The 12,425-nt window shown below is 43.2% G+C and overlaps 1 protein-coding gene across 1 annotated transcript in view; it reads right to left on the bottom strand.

Annotated features, from left to right (window-relative positions):
* Positions 1-3,398, bottom strand: part of LOC123249716 (anterior gradient protein 2 homolog) — a 6,571-nt gene extending 3,173 nt beyond the window's left edge. The window contains exons 1-5 of the mRNA XM_044678850.1: positions 3,266-3,398; positions 2,931-2,994; positions 2,107-2,159; positions 1,629-1,702; positions 277-340 (exon numbers count right to left, since the gene is read on the bottom strand). Coding sequence (XP_044534785.1) covers positions 277-340; positions 1,629-1,702; positions 2,107-2,159; positions 2,931-2,994; positions 3,266-3,398 — 388 coding nt within the window. The remainder of the gene's footprint in view (positions 1-276; positions 341-1,628; positions 1,703-2,106; positions 2,160-2,930; positions 2,995-3,265) is intronic.
* Between the last annotated feature and the right edge of the window lie 9,027 nt (positions 3,399-12,425).

Genomic DNA, 12,425 nt, shown 5'->3' on the forward strand with positions numbered 1-12,425 from the left:
TCCTATCTTATTTTCTTTCTTTCTTTCTTTCTTTCTTTCTTTCTTTCTTTCTTTCTTTCTTTCTTTCTTTCTTTCTTTCTTTCTTTCTCTCTTCCTTCCTCCTTCCCTCCCTTGAAGTTACTTTAGAAATTATATGGATTTAGTGAATAAAACACTTTATTTTTCAATGACATTTAAAATAGAATGTATCTGGAAAAGGTAGCAGTTAGAGAAGGTACTAGGAATTGTGTCGGAGGAGGAATATTCTTGTGCCCAGAGAAAGTGCCTCAAACAGACTCAGGGCAAAAACAAGTTCAGGCCAGATGTAGGGAGAAGATCTCAGATCTTGGGATCCAAGTTCCTATGAAGGACAGTGGAAAAAGAGTGAAAGGCCATTGCTAGGGTGGGGTGGGGGGAGGAGGGCAGGGCTGTTCTGGGATAGGGAGTTCACACTCACTAGAAAGTGATTTCCTTTTGTTCCTTCAATGATGTGGTAATAATAAAATGCCTGACACATTTTGAGATAACCTAGTAAGAGTTCTAAATCAAGCAACTGGATTAAAGATTGTGCATGTGATTGTGGATATACATAGAGAGAGTTTATATATTCTACAGTCTGAACCAAGGACAAATTGCTACTTGATAGGACAGGTGATATCATGGAAAGCACTTTCCATTTAACTGAGAACATGTGTTCACATAATATACGCACACATATATACATATCTGTAAATATGCACATATACAAACACATCAATATACTATACACACAGGCTGTCCTGAAAGTTTTAGAGCCCCTTTAAGTTTGAATAACTTTAGCTGTCTAAATACAACAAATGTACCAAAATGATCACTCAGAAGTTTCATTATTTATATTTCTTTTTCTCTTAGGTTTGCGAATTTTTATCACAAAATGTTCACTTTAATTTGAACCAAATAGGGCACCCTGCCAGTGGATGTGTGCCAGATTTTGGGTGACACTTTCTCAAACTGGAGGATCAGTAGAGGAAGTTCTCTCACTTCAGCCACCTCAGTTTTCTGATCAATCTATCTCAGTCATTCCCAAAGTGGGCGCCACTGCCCCCTGGTGGGTATTGCGGTGATCCAGGGCAGGCAATGATGGCCACAGGTGTATTTATCTTTCCTATTAATTGCTATTAAAGTTAAAAAAAATTAATTTCCAGGGGGCTAAGTAATATTTTTTCTGGAAAGGAGGTGGTAGGTCAAAAAAGTTTGGGAACCGCTGATCTAGCTCCATCAACCTCCATTTTTTTTTTTTTTTTTGTGGGACTCATGTGAAAAGTGGCATGAATGCATCAAAACCGTTGGAAGATCTTGGATACTCAGGATTGTAAATTCAATCCTTTGATCCCTGGGAAACAGTTGGTGAAAGGTCAAAATAGTTCAAAAAGTGACCGGAAAGATATTTAGCACAAGACAGTGGTTCAGTTGGATTTTAACAAGAAACATATCAATCTTTTAAAAATGTAAATAATAAACCTTTCAAATGCAAACATAGAGTCATCTTTCTACCAGCCCATTTGATGTGCCCACAAGTCATTTTGTGAAATCAAGGATAGACTGGAAAAATTTGACAAATGAAGGCTCTTCATGACCATCAAAAACAAAATCAAGGACGTTTAACTTACAATTAGATTGAGAAGAATAAATTTGTCTGCCAGCTTCTGGATTTCATTACTTTCTGCAAACACTTTCTTCAAAGCTGCAATAAAAGGGCAGATTTTTAAGCCCCCAGCACCAGAGATGATGCCTCCACCCCAGGCCCCAACGGAGTGTGCGTTTGTGAGTAACAATGACCAAAGGAAGTAATAAGAACACTTCATAATTGTTCTGGTTGGGCTTTTGAGGTGGTCCTACAGTCAGGCCAAATGGACCTCCTCATTCATCATCGTGGGAGTTATCGTGCCCTGCTTTGTGTTAAGCTGACCACTTAGCTTTTTCCACATATTATATCTAAAGCAATTCTGCACCACAGACTACAGTTGGTGTGGCTCCTATTCCAGTGGTTTCCAGAAACACATGGAAGGAAGCTTTGAAGTCACTTATAATTATTTTATAACAATGGGGTTCTCCACCCCACCCCCTACCCCCTTCTGCTGGCTGTACCTTGACTGTGTGGGCACTCTTCCAAGTGGTGAATAATCATCAAGGGCTTGTTGCTAGGAGAGAGAAGGAGAGGGAGCGAGAGAGGGAAGGGGCAGGGAAAGAGAGGAAGGAGAGAAGAAGGGAGAGAAGAGAAACAGAGTAGACACAAGAGAAAGATGGGGAAATGGGGAGAGGGAGAAGGAGATAAAAGGCAGAGGGAGAGGAAAGGGAACAGATGAGAGAGAGACAGAGACAGAGAGTAGGGGGAGAAGGAAGAGGAGTAGAGAGACAAGGAGAGAGAGAGAGAAAAGAAGAAGTGATGGGGAAAGTCAGTTAGTTGCTATTCACGTGATAAAGATGCGTTTTTGATTTAGAATACCCTATAAATGGAGATTGTTTCATGTAGAGATGAAATGACAACTAGATGGTGCTAGTGGGACCCTTTTCAAGAAAAAAAGGACCACAGCAGCCTTAGGTTGAGGCAGCCAAACTGGCTGCCATTGCTGATCCTCCTTTCACACATGATAATCCACTTCCCACCTTGCACAGCCTCTCTGGGATGCCCTCTCTCTTCCCTTCCCTGCCTTGGAACCTCTAAAGATCAGCTTAGATGTGGCCTCCTCCAATGGGTTGTAACAGATTCTCCCCATTATTGGCAATCTCTCTTTCCCAAAACACTTTGTATTGACTTTGTGTATGCATTGTATCAACATTGTATATACTTTGTATTTCCTTATTTTTGTAGGTATTTTCCGCCTGGGCAGAATGTAAGCTCTTTGAGGGCAGGGACTATTTGGGTTTTGTCTTTCCACTTAGAAGAGGCTTCTTAAACGGGGGCAGTTTACCTGGTCTTTGCCTTGTATAAGGCTTCTTCATAGGTCTGAGTCCAGAAAAGTTTGTCGCCCCAGCCTAGAGGGAAACCAACAGACAGTTACCAGGTTGATCATTTCAGATTGAAAGCATCAGACGATGTGGCAGAGCTTCAAGGCAGATCTGGACACGCCATGTTAAAGAAAGGCTTTGACTTCCAAAAACTCAGTCTTAGAAACAAAGCCAAGGAGGACCATAATACAAACTAAGCTCTGGGGGATTCGTTGCCAGCATCTGCAAGGCCAGCCTACACCAGCCCACCAGGACAGCAATAACAATAGCAAGCAAGAGGAGAAAAAGCAGTTCCTACCTCGAGAGAGGGTCTGGGGAAATTTGGGCTGAGTTTCCTCCTTCTTTGCCCCGGGTTTTGGTGTAATATCTTTGGCTAGTGTGTGAGAGACGGCTACCAAGAGCAGGAACGTGGATACTGAAATCTTCTCCATGGCTAATGCTGAAAGATGGGAAAGAAGGAAAAAAGTGACTGACTTTTCAAAATCTCAGAGAAGGATCCAAGTTGTTATAGAAACTGGGCTTTGCTATCTGTGTTATAGAGGCCACCTCTGCTAGTCTGCTCAGCTGAGGAAATAAGGTTTCACCAAGCTAGTGATACCTGGCTTTATGGTCTCTGATTATGTATGTTGTCAGAACACTGAGAGTTTGTTTTCAATGAGCTCTTTAAAATAGGCCAATTATACGGCTCTATAATAATCAGCTGGAACCTCTACCCTCCTCTTTTCTATTCTGATGCTGTAATAGACAGGTTACTTTCATCTTGCTGAGCCTCAGTTTCTTAATCTGGAACATAAGACTAATAATATTCCCCAAACTAGCTATGGCCACCATTTGTTATGAGGAAAGTGCTCCTCAGAATTCCATTAAAGGACTTCATTGACATTGAGTCATCATCACTATCACTCCTGTGATCACTGTTGTGATCTTCATCCCTAGCATCCTCAGAAATGCCCTCCTCATTATCATCAGTACCACTATCAGCACAATCATTGCTCCTATTGTCATGGCCATCAACATCACCACTATCTTGCCTCCTCCTTCTCTTCCTCCTCCTCCTCCTCACTGACACCATCGATGGATGTCATTCTATCCGCCCACCATTAACATGGCCAGCATCATCAGAGCCTTCTCCTCCACATTGTCCCTCTACCTGTCATTATTTGTCACAAATACCCCTAGTAGCATCCTTGTCATCACTAGCATCATTCTCATCATCTTCTTCCTCTATTTTTTTGAATGACAAAAAATGGAGGAGGTTCATCCAAAAACATCACTATTAGGAATGGTAAGTGAACTGATAGTTTCATTTAGAGACAATCAACCTTGTTACTGCCAATCTATTCGATCCAGAAACATTTCTTAAACACCAAATGTGTCCAAAACATTTGGGATGCAGAGACCCAAACAAAACCATTTGTGCTCCCAAGCATACGCTATGTATATACACAGATAGGCATAGTACAAGAATATTTGAGTGAGGAGGAGGAGGAGGAGGAGGAAGAAGAGGAGGAGAGAGAGACAGAGACAGATGGAGAGAGAGAGAGGAGAGGAGAGGAGAGGAGAGAAGGTTGGGTTTCTTGGAGGAGGTGCCTCTTGAGTTGAGGACTACAAACCCTGTTTCTACTCTGCATGAAGAGGGTACAAATTAAAGGTCTCTTCTGATCCTGAAATTCTCTGTGATGATGTGCTGCGCAGGACCAGCACTGGTCTAGCTTTCTTGATTGTAGTCTAGAACATTCTAAATTTAGCTCATAAAAGTTGCTGAACTCCAGATTCTAGAGCTTCAGCAAGTATCTGAGAAAGAGCTGGCTGAATGGAAAGGGAAGGTGGGTGAGTGAGTCAGTGAAGGATAAAGGCAAATTGGGTAGGTCCTACTGTTCTGGAAGCCTCTGAGGTCTAATAAAGCATTGATCTCAAAGTACCACCTCAATGGCCCTTTAAAATTTACTTTACTCATAGTAATAAACCCTGTGAGGTAGATACCACGGATATCATGACCCACATTTTACAGGTAAGGAAACTGATGTCTTAGGACTAAATGAGTAGCCCAGGAACCTCAGATGGGCTTCAAACTCAGAGCCCCTCTGAGCCCAAGTCCAGTCCTCTCCACTCTTGTCTCTGAAGAACAAACAGTGCATTTCCATGAAGCCTGTAATTCTCAGGTGGATATAATTTGGAACTTGATCAAATGCAGAGAATTAATTGTGCTGCCAAAAGGTAGCAGATGGGCAGAGCCTGTGAGAGCCACTAGTTGGAACACTAAGCTTGGTGTAGCAGCAGCAGCTGATGGAATGTTCTCCTGTTTGGTTTCTGACTTGAGGTTATCTCAGCCAGTCCTCAAATAGACCATTGTTTTCTTTTGTGAAAGCGATTAGGGAGAATGGGGTTTTACACCATTTTCACTTCCAAATATGTCCCTACCCTTCCCTCTCCCAAGGGTGCCACCTCTTAGAGCAAAGAATAAAAAAGAGAGAGAAACAAAAGGCAAAAAGAAGAAACACATGGACTGTGTGGGTAAGGGTAGGCAGCACACCACCCCCAGGGTACCCAACCTTTACATAGAAGGAAGACGTGGTTTACACTTCCTCCTCTCTTCTCCAGTGGGCTGATGTTCTCCATTCCAAACAATGGAGACATAGGATATGTTTATTCACTTACACAGAAAAGAAAAAAAAAGGAAAGCCATATTCCTCAATTCCTGAACTGTAGAGGAGCTGCTCAGAAGGCTTTTTCAGTCTTCTTCCCATCTCCTCTCTGACATGCTCAAGACCACAAGTCAAGCCTTCTACCTTCTGGGGGTAGCTAGGTGGGGAAGTTAATAGAATGCTGGGCCTGGAGGAAGACCCGGGTTCAAATGTGACCTCAGAAATTTATTGACTGACCTGGGCAAGTTAGTCTCTGTATGCTTTAGTTTCCTCACCTGGAAAGAATAATAATGAGAGCACCTGCCTCCCTGGGTAGTAATGAGGATGAAATAAGATAATATTTGCAAAAGGCTTAGCAAAGGGCTTGGTACATAGCAGACTTAACAAAGGCCTGTTCCCTTTCCCTGTCCCTTTTCTGGAGCTTCACTCCCGAGAAGTGTGATGGGTGAGCACTTATCTCCATGTCCCAGGCCCTGTGCTGGGTATGAGTGATTTTTCAGTCATTTTTCACTCGTATCCAACTCTTCATGCCTCTATTTGGGGGCTTTATTGATAAAGAAACTGGAGTGGTTTTGCCATTTCCATCTCCAGCTCATTTTCCAGATAAGGAAACTGAGGCAAAAAGGGTTAAGTGAATTGTCCAGGTTCACACAGCTAGTAAGTTTCTGAGGCTCGATTTGAACTTGGGAAGATGAGCCTTCCCGACTCCAGGATCTATACCCTGTCCTCCTCACCACGTAGTGATACAAAAGCCCCAAAGGAACGTCTCTGATTTACCCGAATTCTCTTGGTCCCCTTCCTCTTCCAAAGTCACTTTCTGAGCCCTACGATGCCAGGGTCCCTCAGAGTCCAAAAGAGCCATGTTTGGCAAACTTCCTGCAAAGGCATTCTTCTAACTGGTCACCACCCTTGGAAACTCTTCCTGTGCCGAGGGCCCATTCATCTGTTGCTATGTACCCATGCACACACTTTCCACAGAGATGAAGCCTCCCTAAAAGCCAACAGGACGCCTTTGTCCCAGCTTTCTTGGAAGGCGTCCTCAGCAAGCACTTGTGCTGGGGCTTTGGGTCGCTCTAATGCCCTCATCCCCTCCACCCCCTCCACCTTCAGCTGTGCTGCAGCTCCACAAATGACTTGTGGCAATATCATAGCAGAGGAAGCAAGCCACAAAACGTGTATTACTAATACCCCAGAAAGAAGCCGTCCCGTCCCCTGGATGGGGTGCCCGACAGCCCCGGGCTTGTCTGGCCAAAGCCAAGCCAAGTCCTCTTTGTTCCTCAACATCAACTACGGAAGTGGAATCAATACGATGGAAAGAGCAAGAGAGGAATGAGAGGGAAATTGCAGCAATTAGTCCTTTTTCCCCAGGGAAGTCAGCTGCCATCCAAGATCCCCCCCCCCCAGGCCGTAGGATGTTTGGGGGTACCGGGACACCGTAGCCCCAAGCCTTCCCCTGCTCAGAGGGGACCTACTCAGAGTCATGCCCTAGAGGTGCTGCACACAGCCTGGGTCTGCTCTCCTGCCTAGTCTGCTTCCAACTTCCCCAAGGAATCACCCTTCTGGCCAGGTGCGCATCTCCATCCATGGGAAAGCGAGCTCGAGAGCCTTACCTGCTGCCCCTCCCACTGGTAGTGCAGGAAGAGCCGGAGCTGGTTTCAAAGTTCTGTGTGAAAGTGTGTTGCTGAGAGCCCGTATTTATGCACCTGAGCACACCCGTTCCCACCCACCCACCTGCCTGCTATTTACGTATCGCTAACCCGGGAAACCGACTTCTTTTTGCCCCAAAGATAAAACTTTCCTAAGCAAACACTGTCCCCCCTTTAACAACCCAGGAAGAAAACAACTGTTTGGCTCACGCACGTTTTCAAAGGGCCGGGCACCCACATCTTAACGGGGGGCTTTGAGGACGTGGCAAGTGGCCAAATCCAGGTAAGCTGAAAGCAAGACACTGGATTTGCCCGAAGGCTGATTTGTCTTGATGTGATTGGATGGACTTTGTGTGGAGAGAGAGAGTGTGTGTGTGTGTGTGTGTGTGTGTGTGTGTGTGTGAGAGAGAGAGAGAGAGAGAGAGAGAGAGAGAAAGACAGAGACAGAGACAGAGAGAGAGTGAGAGAGAGTGAGAGAGACAGAGACAGAGACAGACAGAGAGAGACAGAGACAGAGAGAGACTTTTAGTTCCCCTTTAGGCAGATTTCTTTTGTGAAAAGGAAATAAATAGACCAAGAGATTGTGAGCTCCCAGCTCTGCTGATGTAGCCTTAGGTAAGCAATCACTGTACAAATAAACAATTTCCCACTGCAGACCTTTTTCTCTGGCAGCTCAAACTTGTGATTAAGATCCATTTGAAAACATCAGCCAAACTCCAAACTATCCAGAGGCCATACCCATAGTTATGATTGAATTTCTAGCAGCCTTTTCCTTTCTAGTGGCTGACTGTACTTTCCGAAGTGTGTCTGTTTGACCTCCATAACATCTCTTACAACAAGTATGGCCCTTTTCTGCCACAACTATCTCTACTTCTGCCTCTATTCACTCCTCCTCTGGACTGTAGTAACAGCCCTGTGATTGTCTCCTTGCACTCCCTATACTCTCTCCAGTCCATTCTTCCCACAACTGCCAAACTGATATTCTTCAAACACAGACCTGGTTTGCCTCCTACTCTTTCCCTTCCTTAAAAATATTCTGTGGCTCCCTATCACCTCTAGCATAAATTACAGAATGTTCACTTGGCAACTAAGGCTTTTTACCACCTATCTTCCACTTTCCTTTTCAGTCTAAATTCAAAGACTGAAAGGTAGAAAGGACTTGAGTGCTACTTCTGGTCCATTTCATAATGGATGCCTTCACTTACCCTCTGCTCTTGCTAAATTGGCAACTAATGTTTTCTCTGGGTAAGAGCACATGCCCATTTGGCTGGGGGGGGGGGTCTTTGCACAGGTTGTTCCTTGGGTCTGGAATGCTGCTCACCTTCACTGCCTCTTTTCCTTCAGTTCACAATTCAAGGGTCACTTTCTGTATGAATCCCTTCCTGATCTCCCCAGTTGTTAGTTCTCTCACCCTTTTGAAATGACTGTGCATTATTCTACATATATTTTTGTTTCAGTTTGTTTTTAAAATTCAAATATATTCTATTTTCTCAATTATATGTAATAATAATTTTCAGCACATGTTTTCCAAATTAAAAGATTTAAACCAGTGTGATTCCCAAAGTGGGCACCACCGCCCCCTGGTGGGTGCTGTAGCGATCCAGGGCAGCTGTGATGGCCACAGGTTTTAACTTTTTTTGTATTACCTTCTATTCTGAGTTCAATAAATAGTTTCATAATTTCAAAGTTCAATGTTTCCAATTTATACTTTTCTTTACTATATTTTATGAAAAAGATAGAAACATCAATACATATATCTTTCCTATTAATTGCTATTAAAATTTAAAAACAAATTAATTTCCAGGGCATTAAGTAATATTTTTTTTTCTGGAAAGGGGGCTGTAGGCCAAAAAAGTTTGGGAACCACTGATTTAAACCATCTCCCTCACTTCCTTCCCTCCCCTGACTCGGGATCATAAGCAATTTGATCTTGGTTACACATGTATTATCAACTACATATATTTTGTATTTATGTATAATAATATTTCCCCAGGGGTGCTAGGTAGCTCAGTAGATAAATCATTGGACATGGAGTCAGGAAGTATGGAGTTCCTCACTAGTGTTGGACCCACTGAACTACCTAGCATTGTTGGGGAATCAATAGAACCACTGATTGATGCGCCCTTCCCAGGTACCACAAAGCTGCCTTTTTTCAGTATGAGAGCATCATAAATGCTGAGACAGCTTACAGAATGAGAAGGCAGCTAAGGCTTGGTGACAAAGATGAAGGATTTCTGGTGAATCGGGGCTTTCCTAAAGCTCCCTCATAGATTGTTTTCCACACAGATTGTTTTGTCAGCATATTTCTCTTCTTTGGTACTTGGGTCATTGGTGTTTTTTCCCTCCAGGTGCAGGATTTCACATTTATTCCATTAAAGTTCCTCTGGGTAGCTTTAGCTCATCTAGCCTATTGTTGAGGTCTTTTTGGGTGCTGGTTTTGTCTTTTTATGCAGTAATAATCCCTCTGAGCACTGTGTTGTCTGCAGATCTACTAAGCATTCCATCTCTACTTGCATCCAAGTTACCAATAGGACTTTAGAACAATACAGAGCAAGAACCCTGGCATATTCCCTTAGAGCCCCCTCTGTGAGCTGAGATTAAGCCATGGTTATCTGCTCTTTGTAACAGACCACTCAATCAGTTCTGAATCATTCTAGCCATCTAGGATGACTGCTTGGCTAGCACATATATCTTTTTATCTTCTCAGGAAGAAGGGAGAAGGTTTGGGTCTAATCATGGTTATTATTCCCTTGGATCAGATTCTTCACAGCCCCTTGGACCATAGCACACCAGGTCTTTTTGTTCTTCATCTTCTCTCAAAGTGTCTTCTAAATCATGCTTGATATTTCCATAATACTATCTATCCACCTCATTTTCGGTTGCCTTCCATCTTTCCCAAAATCAGGGACTTTTCCAATGTGTCCTCCCTTCTCATTATGTGGCCAAAGCCTCAGCTTTCGCATTTGACCCACCCGTGAACAGGCTAAACTAATTTCTTCAAGTATTGACCCATGTGATCTTCTTCTTGTCCAAGGGACCCTCAAAAGTTTTCTTGAGCAACATGATTTGAAAGCATTGATTCTGCTGCCCTCAGTTTTCATCACAGTCCAAGTCTCACAGCCATACATTGCTACTGGAAAAAATTCTGACTCTGACCGCATAGACCTTGGTCAGCAAGGTCATGTCTCTCTGCCTTTTGGCTGAAATTGAGCTAAGTTCTGCCACTGGCCTAGTGATTTGGTCAAAAGGAAAGTGAATGTGTGTAATATCCTGTTGTTCCGTTTTGAGATTATTGTTGTCTTATGTTTTTACCATTTCTTCCTCAAACTCACAGTGCCCCGTCCATGCACTGAATCCTTCCTTGTGGTCAAAGAAAGCCCTTTAAGTCAAAGCAACTGGCCCAGTGACCACATGTGATCCCCAGCATTCCTTCTGTACCTCTCACTAGGAGAAGGCAGATGTGTTTCCATGAGTTCTCCATCCCTGACATTGGTCAACACAATTCATCAGACTGGGAGGATTTGGGGGGTTGTTGTCATTTGTGTTCTTAGAGTCATCATTTATATCAGGGGTCGGCAACGTATGGCTCTGGAGCCATATCTGGCTCCATCTCCCTACTGGCTAGTCCGGGCAGAGCCTCAGGATGTGCCCCAGGGGGCCCTTCAGCCCCCACCCCATATTCCAGCGCCTTCCGCCTCCATCCTTCTCCTTTCGCAGGTGTTTATGGCTCTCATGGCCAAAAAGGTTGCCGACCATTGATTTATATCATTCGTTTGGCTTTGATTTCTTTCCTCCATGTTACTTCATCCAGTTCTCCCCATGTTTCTCTGAATTCTTCAGGGTCACCATTATTTTGTGGTGCCACAACGTTCTAGAATGTTCATGAATTATAGCTTCTTTGGCCATTCCTCTAGTGATGGACTTGGTTTTCTACTTTGCTTCCATCTCCTTGTTGCTTCTGAGTAAAGTAGTGAATATTGGTTATTGAGTACCCTTCTTTCTGATGCTGACCTCCAAAGTAGAATACCTGGGCCAAAGAGTATGGCCACTTTAATGAATTTTCTTCTCACAATTAGAAATGATTTTTCAGAATAGTTTCAGAATAGCTGCACTATTAATGCACCTGGGTCTCCTAACTCCTCCATCAGGGCTCTTCTTATGACACTGTGATGATAGTATGTCCCTTATGGGAACAAGAGAGAGTGGGGCAAGAGAGAAAAGACTCGGTTTCAAGTCTTTGTTTATTATTATTATTATTATTATTATTATCATATTGAAGTCAGGAAGAAAAAAGGGCCACAAAAACAGGAAGAATTATCCCAAGAGATTCAGGAATGGATCCAAGAGCCTAGCTCAAGAGTGGGAAGGGGCCTTGGAGACAATCCAGTCCAACTATCTCATTTTTCAGACAAGAAAACTGAGGCACAAGTAGGAGAGGTGACTTGTCTAACATCACACAGAGGAAGACGGATCTGAGATTAAGATTCTAGATCTAGAGATGGAAGGAGCCCAAGAGGTCATGTGGTTCCACTTCCTCATTTTATAGATGAGAAAAGTGAAGTGACTTGGGATTTGAACTTGGGTTTTCTGATGAAGGGGAGAAGCTCAGAACCATGACTTGAACTCAGTGTCAGCAGAAGTGCTGCATCATGGAGAGTCATCACCAATGGTTAAGGAAGTGGTGAAAGATATGGAAAGAATGAATCGTGAAGAATCTTTACTGAATTAAAAAGGTTCCAAACGGCCTTAAATATCTGTTTTTCAGAGCTGCCTGGCACAGTGCCTGGTACACAGTATGCACTTACTGAATGCTTGTTGACTAGTTACCAGCCAAGGTGTGTGGCTAAGTGGAAGGTACTCCATGGTAGAAAATAAAAAGAATGACACAGCTAAGAGACCTGGGTTCTAATCTCACCTTTGCACTGATTATCTGAGACTTGGACCAAGTTACTTTCCCACTCTGGTCCTCAAGTCTTTTATAAGTAAGATGAGAAACTTGAACAAGTTATCTTTAGCTTCTTTCCACCTCTAAAGAGGTATGATTCATTCTCCAATTGTATTAGATTAATTATATTAAATTATTTTGAGGACATTAATGATTGACATTATGAAAACTGACATTATATGATGATCATTTTTTTTATTGTTGTTGGAGTTGCGCCTGGCT

Source organism: Gracilinanus agilis, chromosome 5, assembly GCF_016433145.1.
Source record: "Gracilinanus agilis isolate LMUSP501 chromosome 5, AgileGrace, whole genome shotgun sequence".
Classification (NCBI taxonomy): Eukaryota; Metazoa; Chordata; class Mammalia; order Didelphimorphia; family Didelphidae; genus Gracilinanus; species Gracilinanus agilis.